This window comes from Anopheles merus, chromosome 2L, assembly GCF_017562075.2.
Source record: "Anopheles merus strain MAF chromosome 2L, AmerM5.1, whole genome shotgun sequence".
Classification (NCBI taxonomy): Eukaryota; Metazoa; Arthropoda; class Insecta; order Diptera; family Culicidae; genus Anopheles; species Anopheles merus.
The window spans coordinates 13,700,001-13,719,609 of record NC_054083.1 but is presented as its reverse complement, the minus strand read 5'-3'; the positions used below and the strand labels follow the sequence as shown (position 1 = coordinate 13,719,609).

The 19,609-nt window shown below is 44.7% G+C and overlaps 3 protein-coding genes across 7 annotated transcripts; 1 reads left to right on the top strand and 2 right to left on the bottom strand.

The window, feature by feature from the left end:
* Positions 1–1,129: 1,129 nt before the first annotated feature.
* Positions 1,130–7,801, bottom strand: LOC121593036 (mucin-5AC). 5 transcript variants are annotated; one of them, XM_041915066.1, is made up of 5 exons: positions 7,693–7,801; positions 6,583–6,679; positions 6,271–6,463; positions 2,663–6,182; positions 1,130–1,933 (listed from the first exon to the last, which is right to left on the bottom strand). In XM_041915066.1, the coding sequence occupies exons 3-5, from the start codon at positions 6,372–6,374 to the stop codon at positions 1,163–1,165; spliced, it is 4,395 nt and encodes a 1,464-aa protein (XP_041771000.1). In that variant the 5' UTR covers positions 6,375–6,463; positions 6,583–6,679; positions 7,693–7,801; the 3' UTR covers positions 1,130–1,162. The 5 variants fall into 5 exon arrangements, with proteins under 5 accessions (XP_041771000.1, XP_041771002.1, XP_041771001.1 ...); XM_041915068.1 differs by having other exon boundaries at positions 6,271–6,450; XM_041915067.1 differs by lacking the exon at positions 7,693–7,801 and adding an exon at positions 7,502–7,678.
* Positions 7,802–14,422: 6,621 nt separating this feature from the next.
* LOC121593038 (putative gustatory receptor 28a) lies at positions 14,423–16,440 on the top strand. The gene is made up of 8 exons (XM_041915072.1): positions 14,423–14,491; positions 14,592–14,778; positions 14,849–15,089; positions 15,190–15,309; positions 15,371–15,653; positions 15,739–15,864; positions 15,938–16,117; positions 16,182–16,440. Exons 1-8 carry the CDS (start codon positions 14,453–14,455, stop codon positions 16,266–16,268), a joined length of 1,263 nt encoding a protein of 420 aa, XP_041771006.1. The 5' UTR covers positions 14,423–14,452; the 3' UTR covers positions 16,269–16,440.
* Positions 16,441–18,055: 1,615 nt separating this feature from the next.
* On the bottom strand, positions 18,056–19,161 carry LOC121594150 (60S ribosomal protein L22-like). Its single transcript, XM_041917163.1, has 3 exons — positions 19,070–19,161; positions 18,535–18,699; positions 18,056–18,442 (listed from the first exon to the last, which is right to left on the bottom strand). The coding sequence occupies exons 1-3, from the start codon at positions 19,079–19,081 to the stop codon at positions 18,176–18,178; spliced, it is 444 nt and encodes a 147-aa protein (XP_041773097.1). The 5' UTR covers positions 19,082–19,161; the 3' UTR covers positions 18,056–18,175.
* Between the last annotated feature and the right edge of the window lie 448 nt (positions 19,162–19,609).

Genomic DNA, 19,609 nt, shown 5'->3' with positions numbered 1-19,609 from the left:
CCAGAAGACTCATCTGTTCTATGCCGATATTGGATTTTTTTTACAAAATTCATAACAGTTCTGGAACTAATCTCAAACACACCCAACGTTGAAATCATATCGGTAAAAGTCTTAATCCCAGAACTGGTCCTGATCCCATACCTGTCCCGGAACTGGTTCTGATCCCTTAACATTCCTGAAATTGATTCTGAACTTAAAGTGGTTCTGGATCAGAAACTGTATCCATGACCGTGACACATCGTGGTCTGGTCATTTATCCTGAATTGATATCGGTCTTGGGAGAAATCCTGAGGCTATTCGGGTTTTGGAACTTATATCGAACCCGAACCGGTCCTGAAACTAATCACGAACCCTTACAGATTTTGGAGCATATCTTGAAGAGGTACCGTGGGTGCGATCCGGAAGTTTTCGGATGATTCTGGACGATTTCGACGATTCTGGTGGAGCTAGCGATTCCATTTCTCTGGTGCCGAAATCTGAAACAACCATGCCAGAACCGGAGTGGAACCCAGGGTACGATCCGGAAAACCCATATCTAATCCTGATCCCATTCTCCTCATGGAACTGATTCTCAATTATTATCGGCCTTTGAATCAATTCTCAACTTATATCTTTCTTAGAATTGATACTGAAATTATTATAATTCGAGAACTGGACTTGTCATGGATTCAAGCCTCACATGGACCGTTTCTCCGTAGTACGGACTGTCTGTCCCGCTGCGTGGTACTAAATAATTCCCGAAAACCTGTATAAGCCGGCATGGAATGACCTCGTAAGTCTTTACGTCAAATAAAAAGAACCTGGAGTTGTCTTAGAGATGGAATTGATCACTAACCTGTACTGATCCAGGAAACGAAACAGTACCTACTCGGACCCAGTAACCTACTCGGTCCCGCTACTGGTCAATAAACCAATTCCAGTTTTTTTTTTAATCCAATTATGAAAAAAGAGATTGAAATAAAAATTGTCTGGGCTACGAGTTTTCCAGCAGATCAAGACAGTCGCAGATGTAGCAGTTCCTACGTAAGTAAGTATTCCATCAAAACGATTTATTATCTCTTTTGCATGGATATGTGATACTACTTAGAAAAAAAAGCATCAGCCACTGGTGATTTAATTAGATCTTAAAATGTATTTTATTATTTAATTATTATTAAACATATTAACCTACAAAACGTCCCATGTAAAGGACCATTCCCGTCGGATTGTGTCTTACCAAGTACAGAAACGGTGTATCAAACACCAGCTTGCTATCCTGTCCCTGTTGCGCATCGAAAGTGGAACGGTTTCGATATGCAAGCTTTCGACGATTGCGACGCATCAGTTTACTACTGCTGCTGTTACCATCAGCCAAATCCGTCGTTAGCACACTGTGCTTGACCAGATTGGTGGAGAAACTACGGAACGGCAAATTTCTCGCTGCTCCCAGCTCACCACCACCGCACATGGCAAACGAATCCGTCTGCAAGATTTCCGACAGATAGAGGTTGGAGGTGGACGAATCTTGCAGCCCGTTAAAGTTGGCCACATTCGGCTCGAACAGATTCTGCAGGCCCAGCCGTCGAATGCTTTGGGTCATGTTGTAGATGGTGGTTTGTGTGAAGTAGGGCAGCTGTACCTCGGTGTAAGCGCTTCGTACCGTTTCGTCGGGGAACAGCTTCAGCACGCTCGATATGCTCTGGTTCCGGAGGTGTGTCTCGAGAGTGGATACATCCGAGTCGGGGGAAGGTTTAAGGAAAAACACCGACACGTTGCTGGTGGAGCCGGGCAGGGCAAGAATGGTTGCATCGAGAGCCTTGGAAAAACCGGTCGAAAAGCCGGAGCGGAATGATACGCTTGGCAGTGCAACGGAGGATGATTCAGGGCTTTGGCTACCACCGGATCGTGCGAACTGCATCGTACCGAAGGTCGTAGCGGCACTGTTACATTCATGCTACAATGAGGGATAATATTAGCAAATTAATTTTCGATATGTGTTAAACGTTATGACTAAGGCTGCGCTCTGGCACCAATCGAACACGACATCCGACTCGAACAAACCCATATAATCATATGGAGGTGCAGACACGAACAAACAAACAAGACAATCATGTCAAATCCCATATATTTTTCATGTTCGATGTCCTGTTCGATTGGTGCTAGAGCACCGGGTAAGAGGGTGAGGGGATCTAGTGAGGGGAGCTCGGAATCGGACGTACCCTGAATCCGGAATCGATTCTGAAGTCGTTTCCGAATCCGGAATCGATTCCGGAATCGGAATTGTCTCCGGAATCACAATATGGTGGGGAAAGGGGAATCAGAATTGACTCCAGAATTAGAATTAGCTCCGGAATGAGAATTAGTTCTTGAATTGAAATAAAACGTTTCAGAAGCGAAATCAGTCCGGGAACCTCTATGAGAATGGATCGTTTAGAAGTAAATTTGGATTCTTTGCGGCTATCAATGCGTAGCATCATTGGACCCAAACGCCTATTCTCATGGAGATGCCGAAACCGCCTCCGATTTCGTAGCCAATTCCGATTCCGGAACCAATATGGATTTCAGAGCCAATTCCGAACTATTCGGAATCGATTCCAGAAAACTTCGGAGCTAGCCAGAATCGATTCCGCCGAAAACTTTATTCTTCTCATTACTAGTCGGATCTTGATGGCCCAATACTTACGCGATAGCGATTCCTGCTGATGGACACCAACGGTGAGCGCAGCTGTTTCAGCGTGTCCACATCTTCTCGCGGAAAATCTCCACTCATGTGCCGGAGCAGCATATCCTTCTGCCGGAAATCAACCGTTTCTGCCACTGCGGAGTAAATTTCCTGTACACGTGCTTTGAAGAATCGCTGCAACCCTCCGCGCGACTCGTCGCTTAGCAACGTCCGGGAGAAGCTCGATCCTTCCTGGTCAACCGCGCGTGCAGTCGTGCGCCTGTATTTTGGCTTCAAATCTTCGGCGACCGATTTGAAGAACAGATGCGGATTAAAGGAAGTCATCTCGTCCAGCCCAATTACACCGTTGATGCGTTCTGCTGTGGTGCCGCGTGTTCCAAGGAATAGCATCGAGAGCGTAGTTAGCGTGGCAAATGGAGAATACACCAAACTTTGTCCAGCCATCATCGATCGCCCCTCGTTGGTTGTTGGGTCGTCCGTTAGCAGGTAGTTGTACACGGTCGTACCGAGCGTACTGCAGATGGAGAGGAAGCGCAACAGCTCCGTTTCCTCCTCGTCGATCGCTGCCTTCACTTCCAGCTGTTGTACGGGCGTTGGGTTCTCTTCCGTAGAGCTTACCCGTGTGCCCATGGTTAGCATTTCGCCCAGCTTCATAAAGGAAGCGACCGTTTCGCTTAGGATGGGTTGATCGGGCAGGATCATTTCCGGCTCGATGGTTGCCGGTGCATCTTCCAACGAGGACTCATCTTCCCTCTTGTCAGCTTCATCTTCCGTTCGGTCAGCGGCCACTTCCTGGCTAGCGGTGTGGGGGAATTTCAATACCGACGCTACCGTTGCCGTACGATCGACGTAGTCAGTCATGTTGATTTCGGCAGGATAGTCGCTAAGTATGTTCATCTCGGTAAGGTTCGCCGCATAGCTGCTTTCCTTCGGCAGGCTTGCAAAGCTGCTCAAAAACTTCTCGATCGTGTCCATTATGTTGGTGTTGTAGTTGAAGCTTCCCGTTTCAGGTTCCGTTTCAGTGGAGGCTACCACATCAGGCTTAGGTGTTTTCGCCACATCGGGTACCGACGAACTGCTCAAGGGTGTAGAGCTCGGTAACGAAATCTTTTCCGTGGTAGAAATGGATGTTTTGGTGGGAGAGTTGTTTTTGACAGGAGCTTCACTAACCATTGTCGTCGATTCGACCTCTCCCGAGGTGGTGATCATATCGGTAGTGGTGGCAATGGAAAAGATGCCACTCTCGCTACCACCGAGCGCACCTTGGCCGAGCGATTGAATAATGGCGTTGATCGAACTCTGCGCATCCGTGTCGTAGCTCATTCCGGGAATGTCCTCCGTGTAGGGAGCTTCCTGTGAGTCCGCTTCCTCCGTCTCATGACTCGCCGAATCATCGTTAATCGATTGGAGCGACTCGATAATCTTATGTATAGCGTGCTGCGCATCGGATGGTATGGTGGAGGTGTCTTGCAGCACGCTTTGCTCCGATTCGGTTTGGAAGAAGTAGGAATCATCATCGTCATCGTCATCTGATGTTTCGGCTGCTGTTGCTGCTGCTGCTGTTGTTGTTTCTTCGTTGTCCAAATTCAAAGAAGTGAGCTGCACCTCATCAGACTGTTCGTCGCTGGCAGAATCTTGTGCCGTTGAGCTATCCATCTCGACTGAGGTGACGGTGGTGGTAGGAAGGGTATCATCTACCAATGTGCTTCCCGTGATCGCAGATTTCGATTCATCGTCGAATGCCGCGTTCGTTTCCTTGAAAATTGCATCGATCTGTTGCTTTGACGGCGAGCTAATAGGATCCGTAAACCACGTGATAAATCCACTGGTAGTTGCAAGCTCTTCGTCGGTGGAATTATACTCATCATCGCTTGTGTCCAAATCCGCCAAAGACTCACGATCATCCTCCTCCGTTACTGTATCTTTTAAGGTAGGCTCCGTAGCTTCCGATGTTACTACACGATTTGCACTAACCGTGGAGTCGGGGGTAGTACTATCTGATACATTCATCGTTGCCGGTTCTACTGTCAGTGGCTGTTGTACTATTTCGTTCAGTTTGTTCATTAAAAGCTCCGTCGAAGCTTCCGATAATGTTTCCTCCGAAGTAGTGTAGGTAGTCGCTTCACTACTCGAGCCACTACTACTATCGTCCCACTTTTCCGACGATTGTTCGGTCGAATACTCTACAAAGTTGGTGCTTTCCGATACCTCTTCCGATCGGTGGGAGGAGTGTTCGACCGATTGTTCCGTTGGTTTCATAACTGTAGCTGAAACCTTTAGCATCACCGGCTGCTCTGCCAAGGCGGGTGATGTCATTTTTGTGCTCGATGACTCAGTCGTGGATTGAGTCGTAGATGTCCTGGTCGTCGGTGCATCGGTGGAACGGATTGTAACCGTTAATGGGTGTGCCTGTTTCAACATTGCCGGTGGTTCCGTTGTGGTTGTCGTCGTTGTAGACGGTTTCAGTGCGGGTGTTTCTGTCGATCGTACGGAGGCTAGCGATGAGGCAGACCACTTTAGCATTGGCGCTTCCGTAATAGGGTTGGAGGCAGTGGTGATGGTGGTTGTGGATGGACGACCAACAGTCGATTGTTTTATCGGTTTAGCAGTAGTCGTAGTTGTCGCCGTGGTGGTCGTGGTGGCTGCCGTGGTGGTCGTGGTGGCTGCCGCCGTGGTCGTCGTGGTCGTCGTTGGCCGTTCCGTTGTAGTTCTGCGTGTGGTTGGTACTGTCGTGGATGGCAGGGTCGTCGTCTTGAAAACGGCTGGTTTTTCCGTAGATCTTACACTCGGTCTTTCGGTGGTCGTGGGTCGTTCCGTGGCGTGTACAGTGGTGGTAGTTCTCTGTTTTGTTGTCGTCTCCACGGGACGAACGGTGGACCGTGCCGTGGTGGTACGTTCCGTTGAGCTTATCCTCGGTCTTGTCGTTGTCGAGTGTGTTGCTCGTTCAGTTACCTGCTGTGCCGTGGTAGTGAACGGTTTAGGTGTCGTTCTTAAAATCCAGCGTGTAGTTAGATCTTCCGGTGGAGGAGTAGCGGTCGTTGTGGTCGTTGTGGTCGTGGTTGTCGTCGTCGTACGCTCCGGAGTCACCGATGGGCGTGCTGTCGTGGTCCTTTCCGGCTTAAACGTTACCAAATTTTCACCCAGCTTGTGCAACACATCGTACATGGTGGAGGTACCACCTGGGGGATCGTGCGGTGAATTGATCACGTCCGAGATGGGCATCTGCTGCTGTTCGGCTGTGTCGATCGCATCATGCCCGTTCAAGAGATTCAGTTCATTGTTCAGAACGTTTCTAACGTTCGAGACGACGCTAGATACGATGCGATCGTTGTTGTTTTTGTTGGCAAACAGCTTCAGCTCGGTAATGTCGCTGCCGGCCACGATGCTCTGTATCTCCTTGAACGTCATAATGCGCTTCACCACCTTGCCCTTATCGTCCAGCGTGAAGAACTCGTAGCGGTCGGGATTGAGCAGATTAATTGGGCTCGCTATTAACCGTTGGCTGTTGGCAGCTTCATTTCTATTGAACAACAACCGGACATAATTTAATCAAATTTCTTCGTAAGGAGACAACGAGAATGTTTGGGGAAAACTGTGTGAACACTTACTTATTTTTGCAATTTTTGCACACTCCATTGCCCAGCTTGGCACCGTGCGCCAACGGGCCGATGATCAGTGTCAAAGTAAGCAGCAAAGCTCCGAAGCTCCCCATTTGAAGCTTGCAAGAAGCCAAACCGTGTGCGCCTATAGTGTGCCACCTGTATCGACTGTGATTGGCGAAACAAACACTTCAAAAGAAAGCTGAGAATGCAAAGAAAATAAGGAAAAAAACAACAACATACAAACTGGGGTGAAGATTATGCTCGATGTGTGTAGTACAAGAGAATCCCCTTTTCTCAGACTCTCAGCTTTCTCTTTACCTTGCATTCAGCGCAGTGCGTGTCTTGGAGTTTGTTTTCTTCGCCGGCCACCGTCACTTACGGGACGTAGTTTCACACCCTCACGCTCGCCACCTCCCTGGAAAGAATATTTAAGATTTAATTACATTAATTTTCTAACAACCTACCCTATTATCGACCCCCCCCCCCCCTTCACCCTTTTATTCGCCCGCTTGCACGCTAAATCACGCGCGTAATATAGCAGAATCCGGATCCACCCGAACGGAGGAAAGGAACGATTAACAAATAGTTGGGGAAGCAAAACGAACAAAAAAAGGAGACGATCATTCGCAACGGTAAAATAATGCTGCCATCGTGTGCAATTGCCGCCGAGGGCTGATTTTTGAGCAGATAAATGCGGCACGAGCAGAACGGTGGTGAGAAGGAACAGCAGCAGCAGCAACAAAAAAAACCGTTAAACGCAAACCGTCCCGTCCCGTCCCGTCCGGGATGGTTTGCGGGTCGCGGTTTAAGACATTGCCGTGACGGTGGCTGCAAACAGCGCATGGTAGCGAGCTGCGACAGAAAGAAGCGAATGATGTGATTCTACCATCTCCGGGGGAGCTCAATCTTTGGTCAAACGCGTGGTCACATCCAGGGCACAAAACGCCACACAGCCGCGATGCAGTTCCGAGTCGGCGCAAACGGAGATTTCTTTGGCACACTTTTATACACAAACACACACGAATACATACATTCTTCACGTCCCGTTATGGGCTTCTTTGAATATTAAATGAAGTTGACAGATCAGAAAATTGCCTTCGCGCGAGCTGGCGCACACAAAACCGTTCGATTGACCGGGGACTACCTGGAAGGGGCTCCGAAACAAATGGGCCAAAAAAAACGAAACAGAGGTCCACCTCCTTCAAATCCCACAGCTTCTTTATCCAGCTTCACTCACGGCTATCTTGGAGCAGCACGATCACCAGACGATCGATCGATTCTTATGATTAAATTCTGCTTTCTGGTGAGCGATCTTTCGATCTACCGGCAGGGCTAATTAATGAGGGCGTGCGATCACTGAAGCCACTTGACTGTCGACTGTTCGCCAAAAACCCCTGGCCGAAAGCTGAAGTATCGGGAGGCACTTACTAAAGTACGCGGACCAAACCAATCAACCCACTGTGTCTCGATCACCTCTCACGACGCTACTGACATTGAACTTGAAACGGTGCGGATCTGGTGCGGGCTGCGGGCTCTCGAATGACCGACCGATTCTTTGGGATGTGTGCCGATTAAGATGTGTGCGCTCACGCATTATGCTCTTTGGAACGGAGAGAACGGGCCCATGCCTCTCGCCCCGTGGTGGAGTCTCTCGCATGTCCAGCATGTTGGGCTCAGTATCTGTGGGCCACGCGTAGTGTAGCGCCTCCATGATACGGGGAGCAGCAGCAGTGCGCGATTTGTTCGTGGCACGCGGTGCCGGTGAGTTTTCGTTTCTAAGAGAGATCTTCTCCCCAGCACATCTCATCCCAGGTACGGTGGAACGCAGGTGGTCCGTTCTCCCTGGGCTATCGAGAGCAGCACCAGTAGCAGCAGCACAAGCTACTTTCTATTCCGCGATGAGAAAGTAGTCAGGTGCTCTAGAAAAGATCGTCCAACCGCCGGCGCGTTATGCTCGCGACGGAAGCCACCTGTGTGGCTCACACCCAAACCCACACACACGCACACGCATACAGTTGGTTTGGGGGTTTGGATGATGGGGTCGGTGTTCGGTCGATCGGTCGTGTTGGTTTGGTTATTTATGCATGAATCGTTTCGATCAATTCCCACCGCCCGGCAGCAGTGGCTCCGCTATAAAAGGCGAATGGGTCGCTGACGCTTTTACTAATGCGCAAGCAGATCAGTGCTAGCTTTCTCCACACCACACGTTCGCCTGGCGGGTGCGCCAGTATCTTCGAAGCTCTCCCGGAGTCCACGACCAATTGGCAGCACATTTTGCCCATATGAACGAACCGCGCGCAGAGAGAGAAGAAGAGCGATCAGCGTAAGAATGGGTTTGGGCATGCTTTTGAACGATGGCAACCGGGTGCTGCCAGTGTGCCGTGAGGGAAGGAAGTCTGCCAATTTCTTTCGCCTTCAAGTGGCACTCGCTGACACGCGAGAGGACACTTAACCGTAATACGTGGTTCCTAATCTTATCGTTGCGCGCTTCTCTTTCCCGCTCCCCCTTTCACGAGGGAGCTGAAGTGTCCGCTTGCCTAAAACAAAAATCATTAACGGAAATGCAGAGCTTCTGAGCAGCTCTCAAGACATTGGCACACTAACCGGGGCGTTGTGCGGAGTTCATAGCAAATGTTTACAGTGCTAATTTGCTAAACCGTTCTGCTTAAAGAGAGCTAAAGATTGCTTTGAAGGCGCTTGAGAAAATTGAGAAGCCATGGGAAAAAAACAAAAGAGTGAGTTTACTGCCCGCCGGAAGAATTGCTCTTGAACTCTTCCCCTTCTCCTGTTTGCAGGCAGTGTTTTGACCGAAATCTCTTTCCGATTGGCCCGGGTGATTGAACCACGACGGAAACTTTATTTCGGGGTTTTTTTTTGTTTGTTTGTGGGACGAGGTTTTTTTATGATTCATTTCTTTATATGGCTCTATATGAACGATTGTTGAAACCTACTTAACTCGGAAATGGAATTTGAATATGCCGCTATTCAAGTGATACTTTTTTTAAAGTAAGATACTGATCTACATATAGCTGTCGATGTTTCAACACGTTGGCAAATGTGGTACAAATGTGTTGAGAAGTAGTGCTTCGGGTATTCGCAGAGACATCAACAGTGAGAGAAACTTCCGGGAAAACAATTCGAGATCTAAGGCATATCTCTTATAGAAAAACCATTTAAAACATATTTAAAACTCGATCATTCTACCACAAGTAAGCGATTAAATTAAGATGGGTTTTATTATTTTTGTTAAATGCGCTATTCCGTTTTCGCGATAAGGTTAAGAACAGCCAATTGGAACTTCGATGGATGAAGGGCGTGCTTCAAATGCTTCTTGCTCATCCATACCGTCGCCCTGCAGCCTCTTCAGTTCGCCTCTCCAAAACTGACGCTCCAGTTTATTTGATAAAGTCAGTTTAATGAACGATCTTAGACAGGATTGAAAATCATACAAACTTATGATCAAATTCCGATCATTTATTATGTATCAGTTAAGCTACCTTATTTTCCTTCTTCCTTTAAAGTATATTGTATATTGTACAGCGTATAAATGTACTATGATTATTAGAGCTACTTTTTCCTATGACCTATTTTGTATTCCAATTTTTACGTATCACAGGAATTGAATTTGAACGATGTGGGAATGGAATCGAACATTGGGCCTGACAGTTGTGTCTGGATGAATAAATAATAATCTTCATAATATTGTCTGCTACAAGCTGACTCATTGGTCGTATAGGACTGACTGGCAGATAGAAGTTGAAGTAACAAGAACACATAAGAAGTAAACACATCAAATGCTTTATAATAATTTTTAATGTTTTTTGTTTGTTTTTTTTTAACTTCAATTTTAAGGCGTGTTTAGTGCAATCGTAAAAAATAGGAATATCTAGACTCTCATTATAATTATACATAATACTGTTTTGGTCAATAAGAGTACTGTAAAAGTCGTACGAATAAGAGTCAAAAGGAAGTAGTGATAAATTTCTCATGGCAGACACTTGGGTCATACTTTGAAGTGGGATCAATTTGTTGTCGACCCCAACTTGTAGACAACAGTTGCTGTGGCACAATTAAACATTTAAAATCATGTTGTAATCTGATGGTAAGCATTTGAAATGCTTTATGTATTTTTTTTAATTTAAAAATGGCAAAGTTTATGGTTATACACCTGTTTAGGATTGTGAGCATTTAAATCAATTAACAAAGGCCACAAAGGGAGTAATAGTGTTAATGAGTTTTCGGTTAAACTTTGTAGCATATCTGCTGAACAGCATACACAGCACATGCTAGAACTAAGAGAAACTCGGAACATACAATCTTCTTCTTTGGCTCAACAACCGATGCCGGTCAAGGCCTGCCAACACACTTGTGGGGTTGGCTTTCAGTGACTTATTGATTTCCCCCCATAGCAGGATAGTCAGTCCTACGTATGGCGGCACGGTCTATTTGGGGCTTGAACCCATGACGGGCATGTTGTTAAGTCGTACGAGTTGACGACTGTACCATGAGACCGGCTCGAAACATACAATATACATGGTTAATTCACTTTACCAAACACATGAAGAGCGTAGGCAAAATACACAGCACATGCTAGAACTAAGAGAAACTCGGAACATACAATATACATGGTTAATTCACTTTACCAAACACATGAAGAGCGTAGGCAAAGATAGTCAAACGCTTAACAGTTGGAACAGTTTATACATCGTACCCCAAAGCAGGAACAGTTCTACTAGTGTTGTGTTTCTTGGATCTTTTGTTGAGATTCATTCATATGAATCTGCAGCGATGAGTGATTTGAATCTCCAAAGTTTCATTAATCCTAAATCTCCAGACATTAATGGTTTTCAAGATATTGAATATGCGCTATCCCGTGGTACAGTAGACAACTCGCGCGACTTAACAACATGCCCGTCGTGGGTTCATGCCTCACATATATCGCGTCTCTCCGTAGCAAGGACTGCCTATGCTGCTGCGTTGTACTTGCTAATAAGTCTCGAAAGTCTAGAATAGGCAGGCATGATCGCGTAGATCAATCCAAAACACAGGAACATTTGCATCTAGACCCTGAGTTCTGGACAACAAAAGATAAACGCAATTAACATTAACTTTCAAACATACAATCTGGAACTAAATGTAGGCAACCCACAACAACCCCGATGAGCATAAATAAAACCACCACCCCGATATTGGTAGGTCAAATTCGGTCGGACTGTCTCAGGATAGTACAATACCCTTTCAAAAGCCTATTCGTCATCTCAAATCAAGAGCATGGAAAGTAGTTCCAATGCCTGAAGATAAACCTTTTGGCTCCTAAACTTCCAGCAAGGAAACCTCTAATGAGCTTCCATGATCGCTTGGACGATTCATCGCAGGTTCAAATCAGTACACTCTGAGAAGATTTCGCTTCAGTCCGGCCTATGTCTGCCAAAACGCTGGCCTTCTTCAAATGGTGTTTGAAGGCCGCCGTGACCAGTGCACATTCGATCACAGTACAACTTGTTTAAGTTTTATTTAATATTATTTAAAACATTATTTAATTTTTGAAATTTGCAGGACAATATTACTATGCAAAATACATATGTCGAAATTGTTACAGTATAAGTAATGCAAAATATAACCCAGGTAATTATTCACTAAACACTGCAAAAAAACAAACAATTCTCTACATTTCTAAATGATCTAGCTTTGGTGATTTTCGTGGTAAAAGTGTTTTACCTATAAAACTCTCAAAAATATGTTTGCTTGTTTACGCGGGACGGTCTAGTAGTCTAATGATGTACGCGACAGCCTTCCGCAAGGTCAGTCGTGGATTTTTTCTCTACTAAGGCTTAAATCATTTAGAAATGGGGCACTTAGTATTGCGTGTATGTTTTATACCATTCATCTAATTAAAAAATTGTCTTTGAATAAATCATAGATTTTTTTATAATGTATTTAAAAAAATATTTAAAAAAAATCACTTCACTTCTTCACTTCTTCTAATAAATTTCCGAACTTTTCTGTTGATAGCGGTCTACTCACTGGCGCATAGCTGTTTCAGTCTCTGTTCTAGCCAGTAAATTCCATCAATTCTACATTTTTATGATGTCCTTAGTTACTCCTCCCTATTCCTTTAATTTTTATTTCATTATTGCCCAATATCGCTTTACTGGGCGAAACTGGGAGCAATTTGGTGGATTCAGGTTTTTTTTTCCCAGAGTACACCTATGTCGGTTCAAGGATCAGTTCCGACAATAGCATGGAAGCTGAGTTGCGCACAAGGATGCTGGCTGCCAACCGGGCATTCTACAGCCTAAAAATCAGTTCAAACCTAAGAACCTGTCGCGACCGACGAAGCTGGAACCATATAGCACCTATATAGTACCGATACTAACATACACCTCTGAGACATAGACACTGTCCAAATCTGACAAAACCCTCATAGCCGCGATCGAGAGGAAGATGCTCAGAAGGATAGTTGGCCCCGTATGTGTTGAAGGACAATGAAAGAGCCGTTATAACAACGAGCTATATGAGATGTACGAGAACATCACTGTCGTGCAGCGTATCAAGCTCGCCAGGCTCCAGAGGGCTGGAAACGGACGGCTCAGCCCGTAAAATCTTTTTAGACCGTTCACAAGGACACAGGAGGCGTGGTAGGCCCAAATTAAGGTGGCAAGATGGCGTGGAGGCGTCCGCCATTAAGGCCGGGATAACGGACTGGCAGACGAAGGCGCGAGACCGTGAGCGGTTTCGGACACGCCTGAGGCAGGCCAAGACCGCAAAGCGGTTGTAGCGCCAGATAGGTAAGTAAGTATGTAATAAATGGCAAAATTGGTTTCTTAAGGCACTTTTTCTTATACAAAACCGAATCCATGTTCTTATTCGTCACAAACACGGTGGTATTTTTGCCACAAAAGTAGATTCCTTGCCAAATAATTTTTTAACGAATTTTACGACAAAAACAGATTTAAGCCTCTTGGTGACGTTGCCGCTAGGATCTGCGTTGTACAATTATACCCCCGGAATATTTTTTTTGCAGTTTTCACGTACGTTTCACCTTCCATCGAAATGCAACCATGCGGTTTGGTCAGCACCTGATCGTACAGCTTCCGAGCCCAGTTTGTGGCCACTGTTTGTTGTTTCAAGTTTCTAGGATAGGATATTTATTGGCTCGAAAACGGTCAGCGTTAAGATGTTTGACCAATTTGACGTCCGAGATGTTAGGGCTAGCCTGGCGATTTGGACAGTTCCACTCCATCGCTTAGTTTGCAATTTACGGGCAGTCGTCTGTGTCTCCTTTTACTTTTCAATCACTCGTACAACAGTCCACTTAGGCAAACTTAACCGTTTTGCCAGCTCCCGAGATGACACTAATGAATTAAGCAGATAGTTGTGCGCAATCTGATTTCGCTTCTCGTCATTGCACTAAATTGCATGCAAATTTGACAAAGTGTAGTGTTTTCTGCTTTCAACAAAACGCTGTCCAAAAAAATCCATTTTGGTCCACAGGGGACATCACTATAATTTGAACAAAGTGCCCCATTTCTAAATGAACCATGCTTTATTACGATGAGAATGAGCTTCTTAAACCACAATAAAAGGTAAAATGCACATCATATCATATCATAAGCCATGTTTGTAATATCAAGGACAATTTTGATGTTTGGAACAACACTCAAACACAACAGTCAGGTTTATCGAGTCGATTAATCGATTTGCTTAAAAAGCAAGTTAGGTACACTATCTAATAGTTAGGTAGACTATCTAATGCCATTCCATACAAGATCGTACGCTCGAAAAAAATGCTGACTACGGGCATAATTATTCTAAACCTTCACATAACGCCGTCTTATGTCGTGGATTGTGCAACAAGTAATGAATGTGTCTAGGGTTTCCCAATCGATTTGAAGAAATTATTCAACATTACTTTGCCTTATAGATTCGCAAGTTTAACTACACGCTTCACTGCCACAAGTTACCTCTTCATTTAGGTGACTAAAATAACAACCCCATAGCAAGTGATGTACGCCGGTGTATCTCTATGTATGCAAATTTAATCACGATTCAATTAACTAATGCGTATTGGGAACATTAATCTTGCAGCAGGATTGTTCTCCGCATCCACCATGCGAACGCCTGTGTGTGCATTGGTTAAGCGTTACCACCCTAATCACTTGCGGTGTAAACGTTCACCAGCCATAACATGGAAAATCCGGCTGCAAAATCAAGCTTCTGGGCTAAAGTATGTACTGTAGTAAATGAATTAGTGTGGAATATAGTTAAACTAAATGTGCATTGTGTGTTGCATGTTGAAGCTTATTGCTGTCTTATCTTTTAAACAGATCATTGGCCTACAGTTGCACGATTCCTACGAAACAGAAACCAATGGCAAAACACCATCACTTTCAATCGTACGGATACTCTACAGTATCATTCTGTTCGGTGCCTATCTCGTTGGACTGTACAAAGCAGTAGAACTGACCTTCGTTGTAGAATTTGCTGCAAACAGTCCAAGCATTTTTAAATTTGGTAAAGTATACTAGTTTAGTGTTGTTGTTACCTTATTACATCGTTTCCCTGTTCCGCTCCATCTCGATAGCGTACATGACACATATCTACTCCGGCGTGCTGGCCACAATCATCTGTTACGCATCGTTGTGGCGTACCGATCGGATGAAGTGTACCTACATCGAAGGGATTCAGGGTAGCAATGTGAAGATAAACGATCGTTACTACAAATTCCGCAACATGCAGATACCGATAAAGTATTCCATCCTGGTTCCTTTTTCGATTGGAATGCTGATTATCTTATCGGTTTGTGAAGCATATTCCCAGTATAAGTAAGTCCGTGGACATGCCTAAATTTAACATACACCTATTAAACTTCCCAATATTAAACTTCCACTCCACTAACGATTCGATTTCTTACCATACGCACAGTCATGGATATTACTTCACGATCATTGCGATAGTGTATCCCCTGTGGATGTTTCATATAACGATTTTGGAATTCACAACGCTGGTCAAATCCACGGAGTGCATTCTAACCAAACTGAATTGGTATGTCCCAAACGGAATCTTTCACTCAGACACGTCTTAAAAAGCTTACGTTTTTTTAAAGGATGTTAGATACGTTTCTGGAAAGCTTGCAAAGACAGTCCACACCAAGTGTGATGCTCAAGGGAGAGAAGAATCCCACCAATAAGGTGTATCCTCTCAACCGTCGACCGTACGTGCAGGAGCACGAGCTGATCAGCGGTGAACGGCTGACGTACATGTTCGTGATACACGAGAACGTGGCCAAGCTGGCCGAATTCATCAACGGTGCATACTCGACTCAGATCATTGCGATCGTGACGGTAACATTCGTCAACACACTGTTTGGGTTTTTCATTGTAACTAAGGTCTGTCCCACTACTCGTCTGTCTTTCTGGCCTCCGCCCATCCTAACGTAACGTGGTTCTCTTTTTATTGATGATGATGTTACAGCTCCTATTTTGGAACTATCAAATGGTCGACCTGATACTACGGGCGTGTCGATATGCGTTCGAGTGCATTCCTGCTTGCTTGCTCGTTTATTACATGCTGATTGTGTGTGCATCAACCCACAGTGAGGTAAACTAAGGGCTAAGCATACCATTTCTTCCAGTGCTGTAATCATGTTTTTTCGCACCATAACTTCTTCCAGCTATTTAAATCTGCCTCTTTGCTGCACAAGCTTCTGCAGTACAAATCCAACTACTTCATCGACGATCAAGCACTGTTCGAACGATCGAAAGCCATCGCCCTGCAGCTGTTGCATAGGAAGCGGTTTTCGCTGTTCGACGGAAGCGGCTTGTTCAGATTGGACTTTACGTTCATTTTTTCGGTAATTCTGCACACTCTTGTGTTTTGGTTGTTCGATTTAACATTATACCTTAACTAAATTGCAGGTTTTCAGTGCTGCAACCTCGTACCTAATTGTGCTGCTTCAATTTGATCTATCTAAAGACCTAGAGAAGTCCACAATCACAGCTTAAGGCAATGAGCAGTTGTGTACCAAATTCTATTTTCAAGCTTGTTTGTCGCTCTGTTCGGTGTTATTGGCATTAAAAATAATGTACTACGAGATTCAAACGAACATCCGACAAACAACTTAACGATCAGTGTGTTGTGTATCACCAGTGCGTCTCCATTAGATCCAAAGCGTGTGTAAATACAAAATAATGCAGGTAGCCATTTTTGTGTCCTAGCCCACAAAACTGCTGGTCTGTAAGCTATATCCGATTTCAAAGTTCTGCTATCTTAGGGCGTTTGTTGTGCAAAGGAATTTTACATACTACGACCGACACCATGGCCTGAGGTTCAGGAAAATTAATCAAAAGTTAACGAAATGTGACATATTGCACATTGATTCGTCCGGTGGTTTTCTAGGGACATAATTTTTAGACCATCCGAGTGGAGGATACTCTGGGCGTGTTTGAGCGACGCATTCTCTGGATTATCTTTGGTGGTATGTTCGAGCATGGAGCTTGATTCATCCTTCTCAACCACGAGCTTGCTGAGCTGTAGGGCAATCAATCCGGGCATCCTGACAGTGGGAAAGGTTGGCAGGATACGATGGCTGGGGCATGTTATGAGGATGCCGGGCTCAAGCACCACCAAGAAGGCCCGAGTTCGACAGCGAGTACGTCACGAGGCGCAGGGGAGTTCGCTGGTTTGATCCCCCGCTACAACTCCATCTAATCCAACTGATAGTAAGGCTGCGTTTCTTTGAAATCGCAGTGCCTCCTGAAGTCTTTATGGCCATCAGAATTTCACGTTCGTTACATGTAATTTCATTTTTTTACTTAACATTCCATGCTTGAATGGATCAACAAAAAATGTTCGAAACCGCCCTGCTCAAGATGGAAGAATGAGTCTTCTTAGGCATAGCAAATGCACTTGCTCTAGTACTGCCTTTCATCCCTTCTAAAACAGTGCTCTACTACCTTTTTGGATCACGGACCACTTGTGTTTCAAAATTTGTCGCGGCCGACATATATTAAGGATAATTGTTTAGTAGACTAAGTTCAATGCTTTTTGTCCATAAATATGTTAAATATTATTGTACAAATGCCCGTTGAAAATAACCTCTTGATTGTGGGAAGAAATGTGAACGATATGCATTGTAAATCAAATCTTTGGCGGGCCACGCCTGTTTACACCACGATAGAGACCACAGTTCTAAAATGTCCGACTTTTCTCTTCATGGATATTTTTCACCCACAATAATAGGATAATAAATGCCCAAACAACCCCCTCCCCTTTCACCCTTTATTTTATCTTTTTGTCTGACGGAGGTTATCGTTACTTGTAATCAAGCCTTGTCTAAGCCACTTTAGCTTTAGCTTTATGAGATTGATTATTATACCCACAAAAGGACAGTCATTGCATAAGGGATCCTTTTGCGACGGGCATGTTGTCATGTTGGGCATGTCAACGATTATATGACTATACCATGGGACAGGACCGGCAGGCCTAAAATAAACAATAATAAACAACACATTCAAAATTAGATGATGCAAACAACACATGCCACAAAAGTTGCTTTCAACGCGCCAGGACGACAATCGAGATCACGCAGACAGCCGGACAACCAGGAGACAGGCTTGAATATTGCACAAACAAATAAATAACGACACGAATCATCTCCAAGGCACAATGAATCTGCATCAAATGAAAAGTAAGCAACCAATAATTCACAGCACTTGCCTCCGGCGAAAGAACACATCCTACCATTTCGGATTTTCGCTTCACACCATAACACAAGAAATACGGGATTAGATACTGTTGGTAAAAACCGCCGATGATGTTACGGTTTTTCTCCCACCATTGTATTGAATTTTCACAAAAACGGGCAAATCTCCAGTACAGTGCACCATTCACCATTTCCAGCAGTTCTGGTTTACTCGTTCTCTTCCTCATCGTCGTCGTTCGAGCTGATTCGGAAGTATCGCAGCTCGTACAAATCCTTATCGTTGGACACAACACGGATCCAGTCGCGGAGACTGTTCTTCTTCAAGTACTTCCTGGTCAAGTACTTCAGGTAGCGCTTGGAGAAATGCACATCCGAGTTGACGTACACCTTCATCTTCTGGCGTTCGAAGCTCACGTTGCTGCCGAGGTTGCCGGCCTTTCCGTTTACCTTGAAGCGCTCCTTCAGATACTTTTCCTGTGAACGGGACGGGAGTCGGATGTTATTAAGGATTTGTTTACCCCTGGCTTCCGGTTCCACGGCATGTCAACAGTCTACTGTATACTTACAAAGTCGGCCACATCCATGATGTTGTCCTCGGCGATGTTGGTGCAATCGATGCCATACCGAAGGTGCTCGCGCTTCTTCTTGATGGGATTTTTGCCGCGCAGCACATTCTTCTGAGCCGGCTTCTGAGCAGCAGGCTTGGTTTTCACCGCATTGACCGATTTCTCCTGAAAAGCGAATAAAACAAACCCATCAGTTGATAGTGTAATAACACGCACATTCCCAACGATCGGAGGGAACACAGTAACATATCCGTTAAGCTGAACACAACACAATCGTAACCTATGAATCGTTCGGTTTGTCGGCCAGCAAGGAACGACAGCCCCATCGAGTAAGCCCCGCAAGTCAATCGTACACAGTGCTGACACGTGCATACGCTGGGTCACATTTGTAAGGCAATTTCACGGTCTTCCCACGTCACGAACAGAACGATTCATAGCTGCTCACGATCCACTCGGCACACAGTACACGGTGAATATTCATTTTAGTGATTTTTGCACCGAAAACACGGGTAATTTAAGATTTTATTTAACCTACCACGGGAGACATGGCTTTTCCGGGCGATAGCTGAAGTAAGAAAGAGCTAGCGATGGGCGTTCATGAACGGAATCATTCATCCGTTCCGTTCGCGGAGCTGAAGCATTCCGATCCGAAAATTGAACAAATGTTCCATGGCAAATATCGAAAAGGAATTGATGGTTTAAATTAAAAATTTTAAATTATATTTACCTTTACAGCATTTTATTAGTAAAATATTTGAAATTGTGTTATTTGAAGGAATATCTGAATGTGTTTGTAAGGAATATATTTCAACAAATTTATTTTAGTATGATTTGTGAAAAACAATATAAAAATTAAAAAAATTGAACAACATTTTTTTTTATTTTAAATATCTTTAAAAGAATGTATCCTCCCCAGGTACAACTTGAGCGAAATCAAAACAGGAAAAATATTTGTTTTTTATAAACTTTGTCGCATGTATTGAAAATACCAAATGCAATGCGTTTTAAAAGTCATGTTTAGAGTTAGGGGTATGCTCTTTAATCTTTGTGCATTTATTTTGTCCACGTTCATGAA